The sequence below is a fragment of the Carassius carassius genome, chromosome 10 (assembly GCF_963082965.1).
Source record: "Carassius carassius chromosome 10, fCarCar2.1, whole genome shotgun sequence".
Lineage (NCBI taxonomy): Eukaryota > Metazoa > Chordata > Actinopteri > Cypriniformes > Cyprinidae > Carassius > Carassius carassius.
The window spans coordinates 33,810,140-33,829,136 of NC_081764.1; the positions used below are offsets into that span (position 1 = coordinate 33,810,140).

Below are 18,997 nucleotides of genomic sequence, written 5' to 3' on the forward strand. Positions count from 1 at the left end.
TGGATGGTAAACATTTCAAAATCTGACAACATTTTAGTGCCTGTACACATTTGTGCAATTCAGTTTAAGACATGTTTCAGAATGCTGTACTGATGAAAAACAGAACTTATGTCAAACTCCTTCTTATGTCAAAGCAGTCAAAGCAGCAAATATGTTTTTATGCAATAAACGAGGTGGATGAGTATAATATATGAGCTGAGTATATCTTACATTACAGTAATGGAATAAATCACATATATCTACTTATTTTTGATGGAAATAATATTATGTAATATTATAATAATACCATTTTAGTAAATATTGCTTTAAAAATATGAAAACTGAATTTATAATGGAAACGATATTTTGGGTAATATCATATTAAAAATGTTATTAAATATATTTTATTATAATATTAAAATTGTAATATAATATTTCAACTATTTAATTGTATTAATATTAAAACTATATTAAATATCATGTGGTGATGTTTGTTTTATTTTTAAGTAATAATGGGAACTATATTTATGGATAATATCAAACTAATGCTATTTAATTAAATGTTTTATTATAATATCAAAGCTATTTATTTTAATAATATAAAAATTATATTAAATAGTCATGTGATATTGATTATTTTATTTAGAATTTGCAGCGAAAATATGTTACTTGTCACTGAGCGCGCGCCTTCACCTCTCTCCGGTCTCATGCGCTCCTTGTCACCTGAGTTCTAGGACTGCAATTCCCATCCTTCCCTTCTGCTATCATTAGTTTCCAGCCCTGTCTGGTTTTCTCATCAGCATCATCATATCCACCTGTTAATCATTATCCCCCCTTTATCTGGACTGCCTGGTTCTGTGTTTCTCTGTGAAGTGTTGTTTTACCACGCTGCATGTTGCTTCGTGCTACCTTAGTGTTTTATGCTCTGTGCATCCTTGGTTTGATACCTGCTTCAATAAAGTCTTGCAGATGGATCCGACTGCCTCTACTTCGTCATTACATTACTGGATAATATAATATAATATGAAAACTTGTTTATTAAATAAAGTTAAATTATAATATTGAAACTTTTATTTTAATAATATTCAAAAAATATATTAGAATAATTGTTGTATTTAGAATTTATAATAAGATCTCTATTTTTGGGATAATATCATGTAACAAATATGTAATTAAATATTGTTTAATTATAATGTTAAAATGATTTATTTTATTAATATAATAAATATACTAAATATTAATAATCACTTGGTAATGATTGTTTAATTTGGAATGAAAACTATATTTTTGGATAATAGCATATTTAATGATTTAATTGAATGCTGTTTTGTCATAGTATTAAAATATTTTATTTTAATAATATCTAAAATTATATTATTTTTATTTTGCAACTTAATTAATTTAAACTTTTTTATAAAATAATGTTTTATTGCAATATTAAAATGGTTTTATTTTAATGATATTAATATATTACATTTTGAATTTGTAATGTAAACTACATTTTGGGTTAAAATTAAAGGTTCTAATTAAAGGTGTTTCATCTCAGTTGATCATTTTCTTTGAATTTGGAATTTGGAACTTGATGGATACAAATAATGACACGTTCCCTCACATCCTGACTTGTCCAGCTCTTGTCTGTCTCATTTCTCAAAAGCATTGTGAGCAGAAGTTGATCGCAAAATCTATTAGTGGCAATAGTTCCATTAGGTTTCTTAAGTTAAATGCAACCCTGTATCTCTCTCATTAAAATAATGTTGCATGGGATATATGTTGTGTTTGACTCACAGTTGAGTGTAGCTGTGATCCAGCATACAGTCAGGCCTGCAGATGGACTCGTCCTGTGTTCTGACCACAATATCTGATTGTGTTGCCGGTGAAATCAAGCTCTGATGGTCAGATCCGGTGTCACTGCTGAACTTCTCGTTGACGTCGCCTTGGCTCAGTCCAGAAGAGCTGGAACAGAAGCTGTCCTGGTGAGACAGTTTAGAGCTCCGTCCATCCCATGATGCTCTGCTTGAGTCACTCTCTTGACAGGAAGCTGCACATGTCTGGGCTTTGTGTTTAACTGGAGCATTGGATTTCCACATAGAAACATTATCACTGGCGAATCGCAAACACGAGCCTTCACTATGTGAGCGGACCAGGGCTTTATAATGTGGACGGTTGAACTCATTGACCCGGCCTGACTTTCTGAGATCACTGTCACTGTGATAGTACAACTGATGGCCATTGTGTGATGTGGAGGATTTTCCTTCATCTTTGAGCTTGAATGAGTGTTGAAGATCCTGAACATGCAGTTCTTCAGTCATCATCGGCTCAGAGTTTGACGGAGATGTTTCTGTCCTCACAGGCTCACAGTGAAGGTCGAAATGCGTCACGGTCTCATTATCACCTTGTCCAGCGTGATTATTTCGAGTCTCAGTATGACCCCCAGCAGAGTTTGTTTGGGGGTCGCCTTTATTTTCTCCATGGCTAGTTGTAATTACGCTCAGGGTCGCACCTTTAAAGTGGGCCTCATCGGGATTCGCCGCCACACTGTTCTTTTGTGGCGATCCCAGAGGCTTTTGATTTCTAGAAGAGGCCTGCAGTATCTCTGTGAGCCGCTGTCTGATGTCTCGGCATTGAGCCCAGACCGCATTCAACATCCAGATCCCATCCAGGTCTCTCTCCAGCAGCGCCGAGCTCTTGTCCTGAAAGTGCTGGAGCGAGAAGTCTTTGAAACGCTCCTCAAAAGCTTGCAATGTACTCAAGCAGACACACATGGGAGGCTTTGTGTGTTCTAGATACTCCATACACTCTTTGACAAGAGATGAGGCCTGGAAAACAAAAGATGAAAGTCATTTCAGGCTATTAGATAGTAATGGAAGAGGCTGGCAGTTTGACTTTATGATTTTGTATTGATTTTGAAAGAAGTCTCTTCTGCTCACAGAGGCTGCATTTATTAGATTAAAAATACAGTAAAATCTGAAATAATATTGCAGTTTAAAATAAAAGTTTTTTTTTAATCTATTATAAATTGTAATTTATTTCTGTGATCAAAACTGAATTTTCAGTAGCCATCTATTCCACTTTGCATCACAGGAATAAATTAAATTTTTAAATATTAATAATAATAAAAGAGTTATTTTAGACGCCCCCTCTCTCTCATGCACTTCACTTTCTGTCTACCAACTGTTCTATCAAAATAAAGGCTAAAAATAAATCTTAGAAAAAAAAACAAAAAACGTTTTTTCCCGCAGCATCATAGTGTAGATACATATATTGGTATTGGAATGGAATTTATTTAGACTATATTATGTAATCATGTGGTAATGACTAATTAATTTAATCTTAAATATATAATAAATATTACATTTTTGGATAATCCAGTTAATTAAATACTTTACAAATAAAAGGCACTTAATTTGATTATTTTCTGTTTCTTTAAAACGTAATGGACGCAGAACCAAAGATTAGATTACTCATAACAAATGAATGAGCTCTTCGCAACTGGTTTGAGACACGTCACACTTTCTATCTTCACATTATGAATTTGTCATTCACACTTTTAAGTAAGTTGTCCTTTCATTCTATTGAATACAAACTCTTAACTGTGTTTTTATTTTTTTATTTTTTTTACGATTGATTAAACTATTACTTTCACTCTGTAAAGTCAACATGAAATTTAAATTGATCCAATGCACTTTCTTAATACACACTTCTTCTTTTTGTTTGGTCCCAGGGTTCCCACAATTGTTGATTAATAATTTGTAATGACCTTTCCATTAGCTTTTCCAACACAGTTTAAAACTCTCTGATATGGCCAGGTTTTCAGGACTGTGGGAACCCTTGCTAATTACTCCAAGTCTTTCAGTAAATCCCTCTTGTTTCACAAATAAATACACCACACTGCAGAAGTAAAATGGGTTAATTGTCTGTGTTTGTTGACGAACCTCTTCACAGAAATGATAGAGATCGACAGACATCTCCAGCTCGGATTTACGCTCCTCAGCTTTCAAGAGAAACCCGGTCATGTTGGTTTTGAAAGTGATGGTTTTACATCGAAAAGCCTCAGTTTCAGGATAGTGCGTTCCTTTGCTTTTCCTCTCCACTTCCTTTATCAACGACATCCCTTTTACTTTTTTCTCCTAGAAAAAAAGAAATTGCACACATTACGCAATGTCTGAAAGATGTCTGAAAACCTTCACCTCTTATTATTATTATTATTTAAGAAAGCACTTCCCCGTACCATATGATTCATATCATATCTATACATATGTCTTTATATTTGAGTAAATGTCTCAAGGATTCGTTACCTTTGCATGTATAAGAACAGACTGAACGTCTTGTAGTCTCTGCTCTATCTTCAGCAGAGTTTTCTCTGTGTCATCTTTGTCTTTCTGCCATGACTGTTCCTCTGCATCACACCATTTTTGGATCTGTGAACAACATGAGCAACAATTAACTACACACAAGAATCAAAAGAGCTGAACTGATGGTATTTATGCTCACAGAAGACACTTCAAGAGCTGCGGGACCCAGCCAGACCTCTTAGAAGACATCTGTGCTACATCATCACTGAAAACTGTTTTCACTCATCCCTTAGTTTACATTAAATGACGGATTCCATTTGTTAACATTATGGACAGTTCACAGTTCAACGGCACCTCCTCCAGTGAAAAAGCCCATCCGTCTGTTGTCTGTCACATCAAAATCCACCCACATATTTATTTTGGGCTGTTTTGGTCTGTAAACAGTGCTTGATCTGTGCATATTTCTCTCCTGATTCAGACAAAATGACTTTTTCAATGGAGAAAGTTATGGATAGAGGACTCGCTCCTCCAGATATTAATTCCTGTGGATTATTGTGATGTTTTTATCAGCTGTTTGGACTCTCATTCTGACGGCACCCATTCACTGCAGAGCATCCATTGATGAGATACTGATGCAGTGCTACATTTCTCCAAATCTGATGAAGAAATAAACTCATCTACATCTTACATCATCTACATCTTAAGGTGAGCACATTTTTAGAAATGTTCATTTTTGCATGATCTGTTGCTTTAATGCATGAACTAAAATGAACAAAAGAGACCTTATTAAATATTCTTACCCCCAAAAAAATAAAAAAAATAAGGTAACTTACAAATATAAGCAAAGGGGACTATGCATTTTGAGAGTTTAAAAGCACAACTTATTCGTTTTTTTTTTTTTTTTTAATCTAGTTAATACACAGTATCTAGTTAAGCATAACAGATATAATTTCAGTGAGTAGATCTTAACGTGCTCATGACATGGTTGGATATAACATAATTTTAAGTCTTACTGATATCTGTTTGAATGGTGCATTTTAACATTTAGTGACTTTCATTATTGGTGCCTTAACACTATGTTTTTTAACTAAGAGCGAAAGTTATTTTCGGTGGTAAATTGGGCCACAAATGCTGTCGCATCTCAACATTTCTTCATAACTTGCTCACAACAGAATGTCTATCCATCATCTAGACCAGCAAGCCTGAATTTTATGAAACTTCATGTTGGTCATATCCGGTCTTTTCAGCCATTTCTCAAAACATTCTCTTACAAGAGCTGAGCAATTTCGATCGCTTTATTTAGCATGATGATGTTATGTTTCTCTATGAAGGTTGAGACTGTCTGCCCGTCGAACACTGCCTGATTGTTCCCTGCGGCACAATGTTTGTCTTGTGTTATTTTCAGTGCTGAAGCACTTTCTGTGGGCTGTGCTTATTATCTGTCATGACGGGATGTAATGCATACTGTGCTGAGTGAGTCTTCTGCTTCTCTCAGCAGAAGAACATGTTCAAGGTGTTGCAGTGACTGGTTGGATTTCATCACTAGCGTGTGAACGGCTTCTTCCACCTGGTTATACAGACACGTCACAGACTCCAGAGAGTCCCTGCAGGAGACAGAAAAGACACAGAGAAGTGTTGTGTGCTCTTAGCACCTGCACAAAACATGCAAGTGCACTGTAAATGTAACGCTTTGCTTTTAAATTCATTTATGGTAAATATAGAGTACTAGTCATATTTTTCACATATAGTTTGTGTTCTGTATCATATATGGGTGTTCTAAATGAGCTCAGTGTGTGTCTAAAGGCTCTTGCTGTTGGCTAAATAGGATTAACTAAACATTATGGTCGGAGCTGAGCTCTAATCCTGATCAAATGTGACTAAACCGAGCCTACTGAGATGCAAACACACTGAGGGAAATACCTGACATCTTCAGACTGAGCAAATCTAGACTCTTCCTTCCTCATCCTGGCCAGAATAGACCCGCCTTCTCTTTGGAGGGCGACCAATCGTGTGTCTTCAAGCACCATCTTCATGGAGCTCCTCTGCTCCTGGATGCAGGACTGGACATCCTGAACAATTGATTTAGTTAGTTTGGGAGCACCGTTCCTCAGGAGGTCAACTTAAATAAATGAGCTATTATATTTTGCATTTGTTTAAAATGAAGTTTGCAATTTTTGCAATTACAAAATTATATATATATTATTATTATAATCATCATCATGAGCAGAAAAATGTGAGAAATCTTTTTTGATACTACTTTCATTTATAATCATTTTGTTATGTAATCATTTCCTGAACGAGCCTGTCCTCCAACAAAAAACGACCATATAGGTCGTTTGTGCAAGCACCTTATTACGACCTATATTTACGTTTTAAAGTTACGCGCCCTGTAGCAGGCGTAAAAATAATGACAGTATCGCGTTGCGTCTGTCGTCATGAAATGACGTATAACGTCATTACCAATCAAAACGCACGTTTATTTAAATGCAATGTGTGGGCTTTTTACACCGATCTCACAGTATTTCCTACATATTTTACTAGGTGGCTTATTCGTTCGAATGACCACACCTAACCCCACCCCTAAACCTAACCCTCACAGAAATCATGCTAAATTATGATTTATTGAGCATATACATTTTCGTGCACATCCGTTCCCTGGGATCGAATGACAGGTGGTTGGAGGACAGGTTGGATTTTAGAGAATGTTTGCTTTTTTAATTTATTGATATTGGCTATATTGGATGTGCTCCTAGTTTCCATTTGAACTGCTAACACACACTTAAAGGTTATAATATATATATATATAACACTAGTAATAGTGTTATAACACTAGTAATCAAAAAATATACATATATTTTTCACACTTTAAATTTTATCATTTGTAGCAATTCCAAATTATTGATTGCAGTGTTTGATTTTTCTTTTATTTAGACAAAATTGCATTGAATTTGACATGTCTCAGTTTTCTGACACAATTTGAAAATAATTACTGGCTTATCGTATCGGTTCAAATTTAAATATCTGTGCATCTCTAGCTTTAATGTTAAAAAACATGCACATGTGTACTGTATTCCTGTAGATTTTCTGAAATTACCTTTGCGGTGTCTGTTTTTTTAACATCAAGTCTTCTGATTGCAGTCTGCAGTAATGAAGATGCTGCTTGAAGGTCGAGTTGAAAGAGAGAAAGTTTCTGAAAGATACATATGCAAAACACACATTAGAAATTCTACATTTTAAATCTGTTTGGACGTCACATTAAGTGTGCCAGTATTCACTGAAAGACTAAAGACATCGTTCGGAAGGGCATTACTTGGTGTTTATGTGACTGCTCTTCTCCTAACCTGGTGAAACTGTAGCCACTCTTCATGACTGTAAGGGAAGCTTCCGCCAAGGTCAGAGGTCAACTGCTGTCCATCAACCGTCTTATGAAGACTTTTCAATGACGTCACAACATCTATCTGAAAGAAATGATCGTGCACTTATAAAATGCCAAAGGAGTTCCTGTAACTACTTTTGGGAGTGTTAATTACCTGTAGACCAAGATGTTTTTCTGGTCGAGGATTTGCATCTTTATCAACAAGCATCAAGATAGTGTGCACTGCATGAAGGGCCTGCTCCTGTATAACACATGCACACACCAGACATATGGAATAGTGTGTGACTACTATTGCACTCTTGACTGGCATCTAATGGACAGGTTTGCATTGATGTTGCTGGTGGTGGCAGATCCTCACCTGAACCATGAGCAGTGATTTGTAGAACACAGAGGGCAGAGGGCACTTCCTGCTGTCAATCACTACGGTCAGTCCCAGCTCTCTGATCTCCATCCTGTAAAAACATACATCATTAATGTACATACATTATGTTACATCATATATGATTCTGGGATTCATCTGAATAGGAAATTAAGGAATGAAGGAATAAATATATTTAAGAGTAATTCAGCCAACTGAAAAAAAAATGAATCATACAGAAATTTAAATAAACCGGCATCAACATTTTTTTAAACGTGTGTATTTTTCAGCATTTGTAAATAGGATGGAAATACTAGATGTAATATCAGCTCAATTGCTGACAATGATGACGCTATATAATAAATAGCAATATAATATGTAATAATGTAGCTTTATGAACTATAAAAGATAATCGTCCTGATCACCCAGTTGGGGTTTATTTTGGCATAATAACTGGCTGATACTGATTGTACATTATTAGGTCTAGTCCTACTCACCAAATAAATAAATACATACAAGGATATGAAATATTGATTTGTGTTTAAATCAAAAAACCTAAATCATTTTTATTAAAATAAAAAAAATATATACATCATCACCACGTACTGTACAAAACAATTGTCCTGCATTTATTGCATTTGTATGAACGTGAGAAAGTAGTGCCGGTTTCTGTTACCCGGATGAGCGGACTGATATACTTAAACATTAAACAGATGAATTTGTTATTTACTTTCATCCCGGTCCTCATTTTGGTTCTAGAATTATTAATTTGATCAAATATATTAAATTACATACATGTCCTAATATAGCATAATATATATACGTTATATTTCTTAATTCAAAATCGACTCAGATTCAGGTACAAACACGCCTGATAGGTTACTGAGGCCGTTTCACATCTGAGTACATGTCAGCAATGCATTTCACTGACTCTTACTGCCCTCTTATGGTGATTGAGAAGATTGCTCTCTATTTGGTACCTGGGAATGGAGTGCAGGTAAAGCAACAGTCTGCAAAACTCTTGAGGAGAGAGTTGAGAAGACGCCCAGCCTTTCCTGCCCCCGTAGACCTCAACCACAGCCCGGCCAACTCTGTCACGACTGCCTGGTATTGGTAAGAAAACATGTTAAGTTAAAACAACACGATTTAATTGACAGAATGATCAGATTTTTTTTGTGCGTATGTAAAGGCTTTGTCATTTTAGCAACAAACATGACATAATTTAAGAGTGAAAGCACATCACTATTGTCTGGAGAAAACACTCAGAAAAGTAGTGCATCTTCTGTATTGGGATTGCACATGGCTGCATGCTAACTGCTACATGAGGCTTGTCAAACTGTCAGTCATCAAAAACTGTCTAGAAAAGAGTCAGAACTTCTCCTGTTTCCTGCCATCAGAATTCCTTTTTGATGCATTTAGCTTTATCTAGAGTGGAATGTGCAACATATGTGCATGTAGAAAAAGTTAGAAGCAATTTAGAAGTCATTTAGAAAGTAAAGTTAGCAAAAGTAACTTAAGTAATGGTTCAGACCCCCTGAAGCAATCAGGGTATTCAGTGAATACTTTACATATATTTATATTTATTTATTTTCTTGTCAACTTAACATTGGTTGTTTTTCCTGATAGTTTCTTGTAAATTGGTAAGTGAAAAAAGCCTGCCTATTTGCTCACCATTTCCCTGATCGAAGTAAAAACAAATGTACTTAAATGGTTAGTTCGTCCAATTTGCAAAATTATGTCATTAATAACTCACCCTCATGTTGTTCCAAACCCGTAAGACCTCAGTTTATTTTTGGAACACAGTTTAAGATATTTTAGATTTAGTCCGAGAGCTCTCAGTCCTTCCATTGAAGCTGTGTGTACGGTATACTGTCCATGTCCAGAAAGGTAAGAAAAACATCATCAAAGTAGTCCATGTGACATCAGAGGGTCAGTTAGAGTTTTTGAAGCATCGAAAATACATTTTGGTCCAAAAATAGCAAAAACTACGACTTTATTCAGCATTGTCTTCTCTTCTGTGTCTGTTGTAAGACAGTTCAAAACAAAGCAGTTTGTCATATCCGGTTCGCGAACGAATCATTTGATGTAAACGGATCTTTTTGAAACAGTTCACCAAATCGAACTGAATCATTTTAAACGGTTTGCGTCTCCAATACGCATTAATCCACAAATGAGTTAAGCTGTTAACTTTTTTTAATGTGGCTGACACTTCCTCTGAGTTCAAACAAACCAATATCCGGAGTAATTCATTTACTTAAACAGTACACTGACTGAACTGCTGTGAAGAGAGAACTGAAGATGAACACCTAGCCGAGCCAGATAAGAAGAACCGAGGAGCTGATGATACTGCGCATGTGTGATTCAGCGTGAAGCAAACAGAGCACACAGAGCGTCTGAACCGAACAAATTCTTTTGATGATTGATTCTGAACTGATTCTGTGCTAATGTTATGAGCCCAGGTAAACCGAAGGCTTGCAGTCATCGCCAATGACACCATTACGTTGAGCGTTTTTTCTTCAACCGGTTTATTGAAGAACTGTCAGAAAGAACTACAGGAGAGAGCTCTCGGACTAAATCTAAAATATCTTAAACTGTGTTTCGAAGATAAATGGAGGTCTCACGCGTTTGGAACAACATGAGGGTGAGTTATTAATGACATAATTTTCATTTTTGGGTGAACTATCCCTTTAATCATGATGATACAACCACCACATACAGTAGAAAATCATGATCAAGACTTTTGTTATGTTGTTTTTTTATTATGCCGTTTTCTTTTGTACCCTCATGTCATTTGTACCCTGAATTGTTGTTTTGCTTTGGTTGAACATAAATTGAGATGTTAGACAGAATTTACAAACTCGATGGAATATTATTGTCAAGCTTATATAAAACAGCATGATAACCGTACGTCTATACAAGTTGTGTTACTGTATATTACAAGCCTTCTGAAGTCATAAAATAGTCTTTTGCGAGAACTGACTTAAATTCAGTCATTAGTCACTGATGATTCTTTTATTGTATTGAATTAAAAAATTTTACTTTTGGTTTTCTTGGTTTCATTTGTCATAAGATGTATGGACTGTTTTTATTTCATTTTAGTCTATAAAACACAGTAAATTTGAAAATTTGAATGTTTGAGTGAACAAATCTTGCTCAAAGGAACAATTGTTTATTTATTAGTCTTTGCATGGATCAGTCCTAGCCCTGAGCTTTAAACACTACACCACAAAAAATAAATTCAAATTAAAAATAGTCTAGGAGGCATACCTGGTAGACAGATGATGCCTAGCTGGAGAAGGCTCTTGATTGTGGAGTCCTGGGAAAATAAATTCACCTGAGCTCCATTCTCAGGCTGGTCGGTCAAGAGATGATCATCATGTGATTTCAGGGGCACTGCTCCATTAACAGCTGGGATTACAGCTTTTACAGATGTGTAGACTTCTTAGAAAGACAGGAAATTACATTTATTTTCAACACTGGTATGTATACCAACACAAAAGATTATTAAATCATGAACTTATTGCATGACTGAAGAGATGTGTGTCACAGCTAGATGGAGCTGTTGATCTCACTTTTAGAAAATCTTGAAAAAAAAAACTAAAGCCATTGCCCTACTCTTCCCATTTAAAAAGACATCTAACAGTTTCCCCATAAAACGGGGGGGGGGGGGGGGGGGGGTGTAGTTAGTTCTGATCCCTACACTTTGCTCTTGGTCCTCATGAATGCTTTTGTTCTGTTCTGCTAAAGAAAGTAATCAGATGAAGGACTGCAGAAATTCCCCTGTGGAACGCTATGCATACTCTTGACCTTTGGCCAGTGTCATATTGCTCTCTTTTAAGATGACCTTTCAGAAGGTTATATTTTCTCCTCCGCAAATGACCAAGGTCAAGGTCATCTGTAAATCAGTTGATTTGTAATGGCGGGTGGCAAGTAGACATGGCCTCATAGTAGTTTAGTTTTTGTAACTGTTCATTTCAGTCATGTTTGAACATGCTTTTCATTTAAGCATAGAGATCTAAAAAACAGCATGTTGGTCAGACGTAAAGTTGCTTCAGATGTTCTTTTGACAACAAAGTGAGATGCGGGGTAAAATCTGTATGCAATTAGTTGACACACAAAGCAAGGAACCACAGTAAATAATTGTTAGAATATTTTGTTTCGTATACGCCTCTTCAAAATGCATGTAACAAATCAGAAACACTAGTCCCTTTAACATGCATAAGTCTAACTTTACTTACCCTTTCTTGCTTCTTGATGCCTGTTTAAGTTTGGGGACACCAAATTGGCTGTGTGTTTTATTCCCTGGACAGGAGGCAACATGGGAATGATCTCTGGATAGACATCACTGCGGCTTCTATTGGTCAGCTTGTGTGATTGCAGACACTCTCTGTTTATTTCCGAGACTGAAGAGGATGGGCGGGATTTAGACCTGCTTTTACCTTTGATCACCTGTGCAGGTGAACCTGGGCCTCTTCCACTGAGTCTGTCATCACAGAGGACTTTGTAATCCAAAGGCCTGTTCTCATTTTGGAACAGGATCTGACTGCACTGGGGCTGAAATAGAGGAGGTGTTTGTTCCGAGGCCTGTGTTAGCTGTTTTTGTGATTGCTGTATTGGATTGAAACCCTGCAAACAGAGATTAGCTTCTTGTCTGTGACCACTGTGGTCAGGTAAAGCCCTGAGTCCCATTTTGGGTAAGTGTTGGGTTTTGGCATGCTTGTGGGCACTAATCCGCAACTGAAATGAATCTTGTCTAAAAGAGTTGTTCAGACAGTGCTGTCTTTTGTCAGGTAATGCATTAGTTCCTAGTACAATCTGATGGAAATCCTGTTGCCCAGTGAGAAATGACTTGTGTTGTTGTCTTGCTTGGACCATGCTAGGGATCTGTTGGGTCATATGTTGGTCAAGGGACTCTGCATTCTCCCTTGAACTACAGTCATGAGATATGCTCTGACTTGAGTTCTTTGGGCTTTGCTTTTGTTGGACTGAGTCCTCAAAGGATTGCATCGAATTTCTGTCTGCTTGGTTTGGTGTTTGGCCAAATGTACAACTCAAAGGTTTAAGTCTAAGGCCAACTCCATATCCCTCACAGCTTGGCTCAGCCTCCCCTACATCTGTCCTTGTTTCATCTAGGGAAGGCAGCATACTTGCTTTCTCAAAATTCACAGGGTTTCGGAGGGCTGCCATGTAAGACTGCCTATACCTGCATTTAGTTTCTGGATCATTTTGCATGCTCTCAGAGAGTTTGTCTTGCATGCAATGATTGCAGTTCTCTTCACATGGGTTAACACTACTTTTTGGGGCAGGTTGAGCCGTCGTGACTAACTTAAAGCCCAGTGGTTTTGTTGGCATTGCTATTTTGTTGAGGACAAAAGTCTCTTTCTCCTTGTTGAACTCCAACAGATCCACATATTCTCCTTCCAGCTCTCGGTTGTGCCTGCTGTCCCAGGTATTAGGAGATACCCTGCCAACAGGTTTTCCAGCAAAACTGCTTATTGGATGTCCTTGGTCAACCTTCTCTAATCTGCTGCCACCCTCCACTAGCTGGACAGAAACTGCCATCCCATCATTTGCTGGAAGAATTGTAGTTTCCATCTTAAGTGGTAAGAGGCCTACAGGTCCCTGTGACACATTCTCTGAAATCTCGGTTATTATGTCATTTACACGGAGAGTTGGAGTTGAGCATGTCTTTGTTTCATTCCAGATGTTAGACTTGGGCCTGTCAAGGAATTCTGGGTTGGCAACTTCAGTCCAAGGTACCTTCACAACCCCATTGTCAGAGGAAAGCACACACTGACATAGAGGATTTCCATGACGTCCCTCATTTATTTCCCTTAGCCAAGACTCTGTGAATATGCATGGATAAGATGTCTCAGGGATGGGAGTCCCCTCAATTGCAGGACACTCCAGCAACCTGGAACCAGCTTGCAATGCCAGATTCTCTTGCCCCAGGAGGTCTTCCGGCACAAGAAGACTTTTGAGGATGATTCGGGCTGACTGTTCTCCAAAAGGTTCCACCTGCAAGTAGAAATCTCCAGGTCGGAGAAGTAAAGGGTTGATAGGGGCGAGTTGGATCACCACACGATCTCTCAGGCACAATGGCCAACCCTCACACCGGAACAGGAGATCGGAGTATGACGCCTAGTGAGAGAAAGAAAGGGTAAAGCTAGTTAGTTGATTTGCAGATCATTTTGGATTGACAGATTTTATAACCACAAAATCCTTAATAGCTTGTGTCTTGATGCCGTTTATTGGCTTGCACGCAAACATTCTTGAATCCCCTTCAGAAGAAGCTGTCTCGAATGGCCTTTGTTCTTTCTGAAGATAAAACAAAACAATCTTGTGCTGAGTGGACAAGGAAAAGTAACTTGTGGGATCTGTGCCATAAAAGTCCACATGGAAGAAATGTGTGCACAGGAAACTGCTTTCATCTTGCTCTGAATGCTAACATACTTTACCCTTTAAGTCTTAGTTCACCCAAACATGAAAATACATAATAGACTTACTCCTATGTCATTCTCACTGTCCTTTTCCATACACTGAAAGCATACACTGAGCATGACCTGTCATGCATCATAAAAGTAGCCCACGCAAACCTATATTCCAAGTCTTCTGAACCTTTATGCTAAAGTTAAAGTGTGGAATACATTTGTTTTGAGCATGAGTAGCTGTTTGTCCAGACATAAGATGAAATGGTAGTTTTGCAATTGTGAAATTTATTCATTAAAACTCTTTCTCCTCGCTTCAGTTCTCAAATCTCATTGGATTATAGCATGCAAGCCTTTGGACTATGTACAACCTTCTGTACTCCACATAAAAAAAGGAATACAGGTTAGGAATGACATGAGGGTGAGTAAATAATGCAAATGCTTTCATTTTAGGATGATTTTTTTTCTTTAAACTGTTGAATTGAAACAAATCACATGGTAGGTAGGCTATTGGTCATTTTAGATGGTTGGCTTTTACTGAGGCACTGTCGAATTTTGATGGCCTTTTTTATTATTATTTTATTTAGCTGTGATTAGTGTGGTGTACTCACACAGGCAGCTTGTTGCACACTCTCTAGGATATGTTTGGCTGGGATGAGGAAGTTCAGCAGGCACTGCAGTGCATCTCCATGGTAACGTTCCTCAATGGTACGAAAGAGTTGGCTGAGAACAGTAGGAGCGGTAGCTTCAAATGGAGGGAAAAGAGATGACAGGGCGCTCTGAATGGACCAGTCCAGAGAGGAAGGGTTCTGAGGTGGAGAAAGAGAGAGAATTATTTGTGAGGCTTAATAACTGTATCTTTGCATGAAAATATATAACATGATATACGATACAGCAGTTATTGTGCATTATCCCTAAATGCTTTGTTTACAGATGTAAAAATTAGGTTGTTGTCAAAAGCCTGTGGCAAAACCTTTTCATAATATCAACCCCTCCTAAATCTCACTTGTTACAGAACCAGACAAAAAGACAATGAAGCTTGTGTCATGTCAAGGTTTCACTGTTCTGGCCTAATTAAATCCACATTTTCCATTCTGTTGTCCACCATATGAAGGCAGTGTGTCTCTTGCCTAAGGCAATTTAAGCGGAAGAGATGGGCTAGGTTATCATATATGCATGGAAGAAATCACAATGCTACTGTATCCTGTATACCCTATATATATTACCTTGCAGTTAAAGAGGCAGTCAGTCTGTTTACCTTCTTAATGTTCATGTTTTGAACAAAGGTGATTTAGATAGAAAGGCATCTACACAAGCCATAATGAGTATTACAATTTCTCCTGTTTATTTTCCCTTTAGTGGCCATCTAATTGTGCTTAAAATGTTTCTGGGACATGAAAGTGTGAGTTTTGTCCAAGAAAGATACACCTTATTTTAGATGGTTTACCTCAACCAGAACAGATTTGTGTTATTAGCATACAGGTAATACAAGGTAGAACATAGAACGCATGGGCTGAAAAAAAGTGACATGATGTGAGGGAATTTGTGCTCTGCATTTAACCCATTCAAGCGCACAAACACACCGTGAACTCGAACCCGGTACCCCCCCCCCCCCCCCCCACACACACACACACAATCCAAGAACTTTGGGTAATGTCCGACTCTCTACCAATTAGACCACGGCTGATCCCCACATCGCAATGCAAGTGTTTATGGACCGAGGATGTGTGTAAGATAAAAACATTCATATTCTTTTCTTAGCCAGTCCTCCATAATGAGGATGTTGGGTTCACTTTTCATGTGTCGGAATTGGAATAATGTACAAAGCAGATGTGGGGAAAGCACAGGGAAAAGTGTCTGGAAAACTAGTGAAATCTGTTCTCCTCCAGTCTACATGACCTTGGTTTAAACCTTAAATGGATCCAGAATGGATAACTGTGTACTGCCAGTTAGAGGTTGAAACTCTTAAACCGCATGTTTAAAACAATTTTTATGAAGCCTAGTGCAATGATTAACCATATTGAGAAATGCATGCTTTAGCCATGTTAAGTTGTATGTTTAGTCTATTAATTTTTTAGCCTAACAGAAGTAGTGGCTTCCTGGTTAAGATGATTACAGTGTGATCTCAAAGAGGAAGTTTATGTCTGCTTCGGAAAACACAAGCATAAACAACACCCTTCCTTTTTAGGGGAAAAAAACTTATAAAGTGTCAGTGCTATATCAGTACTGTATTAGTTTTTAGTTTAAAGTTTTACTTTCATTTTGAGTTTTTTATTTATGTATTTTCTATACATGAATGATTCATCCAATTCTGCAGTTTATTGAATTACCAGATAATCCCCAGTTTGAGTCATTGAATGATACAAACATTAGATGTCTGCTTTGTCATTTGCTCTTCAAAGAAGTATACACACACTGGTGTTTATCTGCACTAGACTTTCTCACCTTCTCAACATTTTCTGCTAGATATTTTCTGCAGTGATTTGAAGCCATTTGAATTGTAAGCTAATCTTCAGTGTGCATTATGATTTATGATCTTGAACAGAATTATAACAGGACCTTCCACAATGTGTTTAATGATTAATAATTTTGAACAATTGTGGAAAGACGCAATAGCCTTTTTGTTTAATCATTAACCAAAGTAGTTTTGGCCCAAGCTTGCGTCTTTTTCTGGGTGGTCCGTCTCGGGTGCATGTGGAACCTCTTCTTTCTTCTGGCTGACTTTCTCATCCTTAGCCTTTCTTCTTCAGTAAACACATCTGCATGGTGCAGATCACTGTCTTTTCATGGCTCTGGGCCCATCATTCTGTTTAACCCCCGTTACGTCTCCTGTTACTTGTCCACACCTCGGATTTCCAAACACATCCAAGTCAAACTTCATTTAACAAATCCTCAGGGTCCCAAATGAAGGATATCTGGAGCCTGGCATTGTTCCTGTAGTTTGGTATTTGCATTCAGGAGAATGTAAATTGCATTTCTCAGTGTTTCTCAGTGATATTGTAAATATCACCCTTAGCCCTTGGCTGAAATTTGGAAAGTTAATTTGATATCTGGAGGGTCTTTTTTAATGTGTGTAGAAACACTTTAAAGCACTTAAAAAATGATGTCTGTCTTCTCACCTGCAAGAACCCTGATTTCAGCAGTACAGTTTTGATGTGACAACTCTCAATTAAATCTACACATAAATATCTGTTGCTAAAACTTCTTTTCATTTGGCAGTGTACACGTCTCTCTGTAATTACATGAAACAGAGGTCAACAGGTAATTGTAAGCTTCAATAATGTCTGAAACACACCAAAGCTCAGCTGTCATTAAATCTGAAGCTTTTTGCAGATGATTTCATAAATGCACCGTATACAACCTGTTTCCCTGGAGTCTTGTATTTAGTGGTTTGCTAAGGAAAGCATCACTAATATAGGTTACACACTTACTAAAGTCACAACTAGGGCTGGACCAGAATATTTGATTATTCAAATATTCGTTCTGTGTGTTGGCATTCGATTTTCAATTTTGAGATTCACATGTTATTATTATTATTATTATTTTATTATTATTATTTTTTTTTTTTTTCAAACACCTGGCATCAGCGTGCGGTGCTGTTCTGTAGTTTATTAAAAGAGTATTAATTCTGAACGTGTGGCGTGTCCATATTTCACCAAAATGCGACACTTCACTCCTTGGGTACGCAGCAACACACCAGCCACGCGTGAAGACGATTGGATGGACTGTTCTCGACATAATAAAAATGAAAACAGACAGACACACAGAGAATCCTGCATTTATTAGAGAGAAAAATATGTTCAGCCACTCCCTCCAAAGCTTCGAACATTTGGTGTTGATTACTTCTGAAGCTTCGAAGCTCCAAAAATAGTTTTCGCACTAGCCCTAGAATCAACAATGTCAGTTAAGATTTTTATTGTGTGTCTTCCAGTCATTATTATTAATGTAATCATTACTAATACCATTATTATTATTATTATTCATTATGCAAAAAGTGTGAAAATGTTTAATTGTAAATTACATTTTTATTGTGTATTTAGGATATAAAATGCATGCTATGAAATTTGTTTTAACAAGACTATTTTGACCATTTCATTCCAAAAATATTTAAAATGTCATTTCCAGCACAGGATTGCTACATCATGTCAGGTTTGGGTCCCTGTTTAAAGAATCTTACATTTTAAGCACAGTGCCTTCTGCCCTGCAAGTATCTGTCTACATGTACAAAGTCAAAACACGGCCAAGGAGGTTTTATTTTCTGTGCAAGTACTTTACATTTCAAGTATAGGTTTCAGGCATGCCTGGGTTGGTGAACTTTAGTGCGCTAAAATGTAAAGGCCATTTTTGACTGTAATAGCCAAGAGTCAATGCTGTAACGTCAACTTTAGACATAGTCTTTAGACATGGAGTCCAACTGTAAATGCACAGACTGAGTTTAGACTTTATTTAGAAATTAGGTGTGGTTCTTGAAGAGGTTCATTTACATGGGCTTCCCCCATATACACCAACAGATGGCCAGTTGCATGCATTTTGATTTAATGCTTTCATGACAGTTGTATAATTG

The 18,997-nt window shown here is 37.2% G+C and overlaps 1 protein-coding gene across 1 annotated transcript in view; it reads right to left on the reverse strand.

Annotated features, from left to right (window-relative positions):
• The window catches only part of LOC132152203 (uncharacterized), a 37,028-nt gene that overhangs the window by 9,615 nt on the left and 8,416 nt on the right, over nucleotides 1–18,997 (reverse strand). Inside the window, exons 2-14 of the mRNA XM_059560993.1 lie at nucleotides 15,045–15,242; nucleotides 12,244–14,146; nucleotides 11,273–11,446; nucleotides 8,986–9,109; nucleotides 8,006–8,099; nucleotides 7,802–7,888; nucleotides 7,613–7,729; nucleotides 7,366–7,461; nucleotides 6,192–6,340; nucleotides 5,737–5,875; nucleotides 4,275–4,397; nucleotides 3,912–4,106; nucleotides 1,765–2,795 (exon numbers count right to left, since the gene is read on the reverse strand). Of these exons, the coding sequence (XP_059416976.1) occupies nucleotides 1,765–2,795; nucleotides 3,912–4,106; nucleotides 4,275–4,397; nucleotides 5,737–5,875; nucleotides 6,192–6,340; nucleotides 7,366–7,461; nucleotides 7,613–7,729; nucleotides 7,802–7,888; nucleotides 8,006–8,099; nucleotides 8,986–9,109; nucleotides 11,273–11,446; nucleotides 12,244–14,146; nucleotides 15,045–15,242 (4,430 nt within the window). The remainder of the gene's footprint in view (nucleotides 1–1,764; nucleotides 2,796–3,911; nucleotides 4,107–4,274; nucleotides 4,398–5,736; nucleotides 5,876–6,191; nucleotides 6,341–7,365; nucleotides 7,462–7,612; nucleotides 7,730–7,801; nucleotides 7,889–8,005; nucleotides 8,100–8,985; nucleotides 9,110–11,272; nucleotides 11,447–12,243; nucleotides 14,147–15,044; nucleotides 15,243–18,997) is intronic.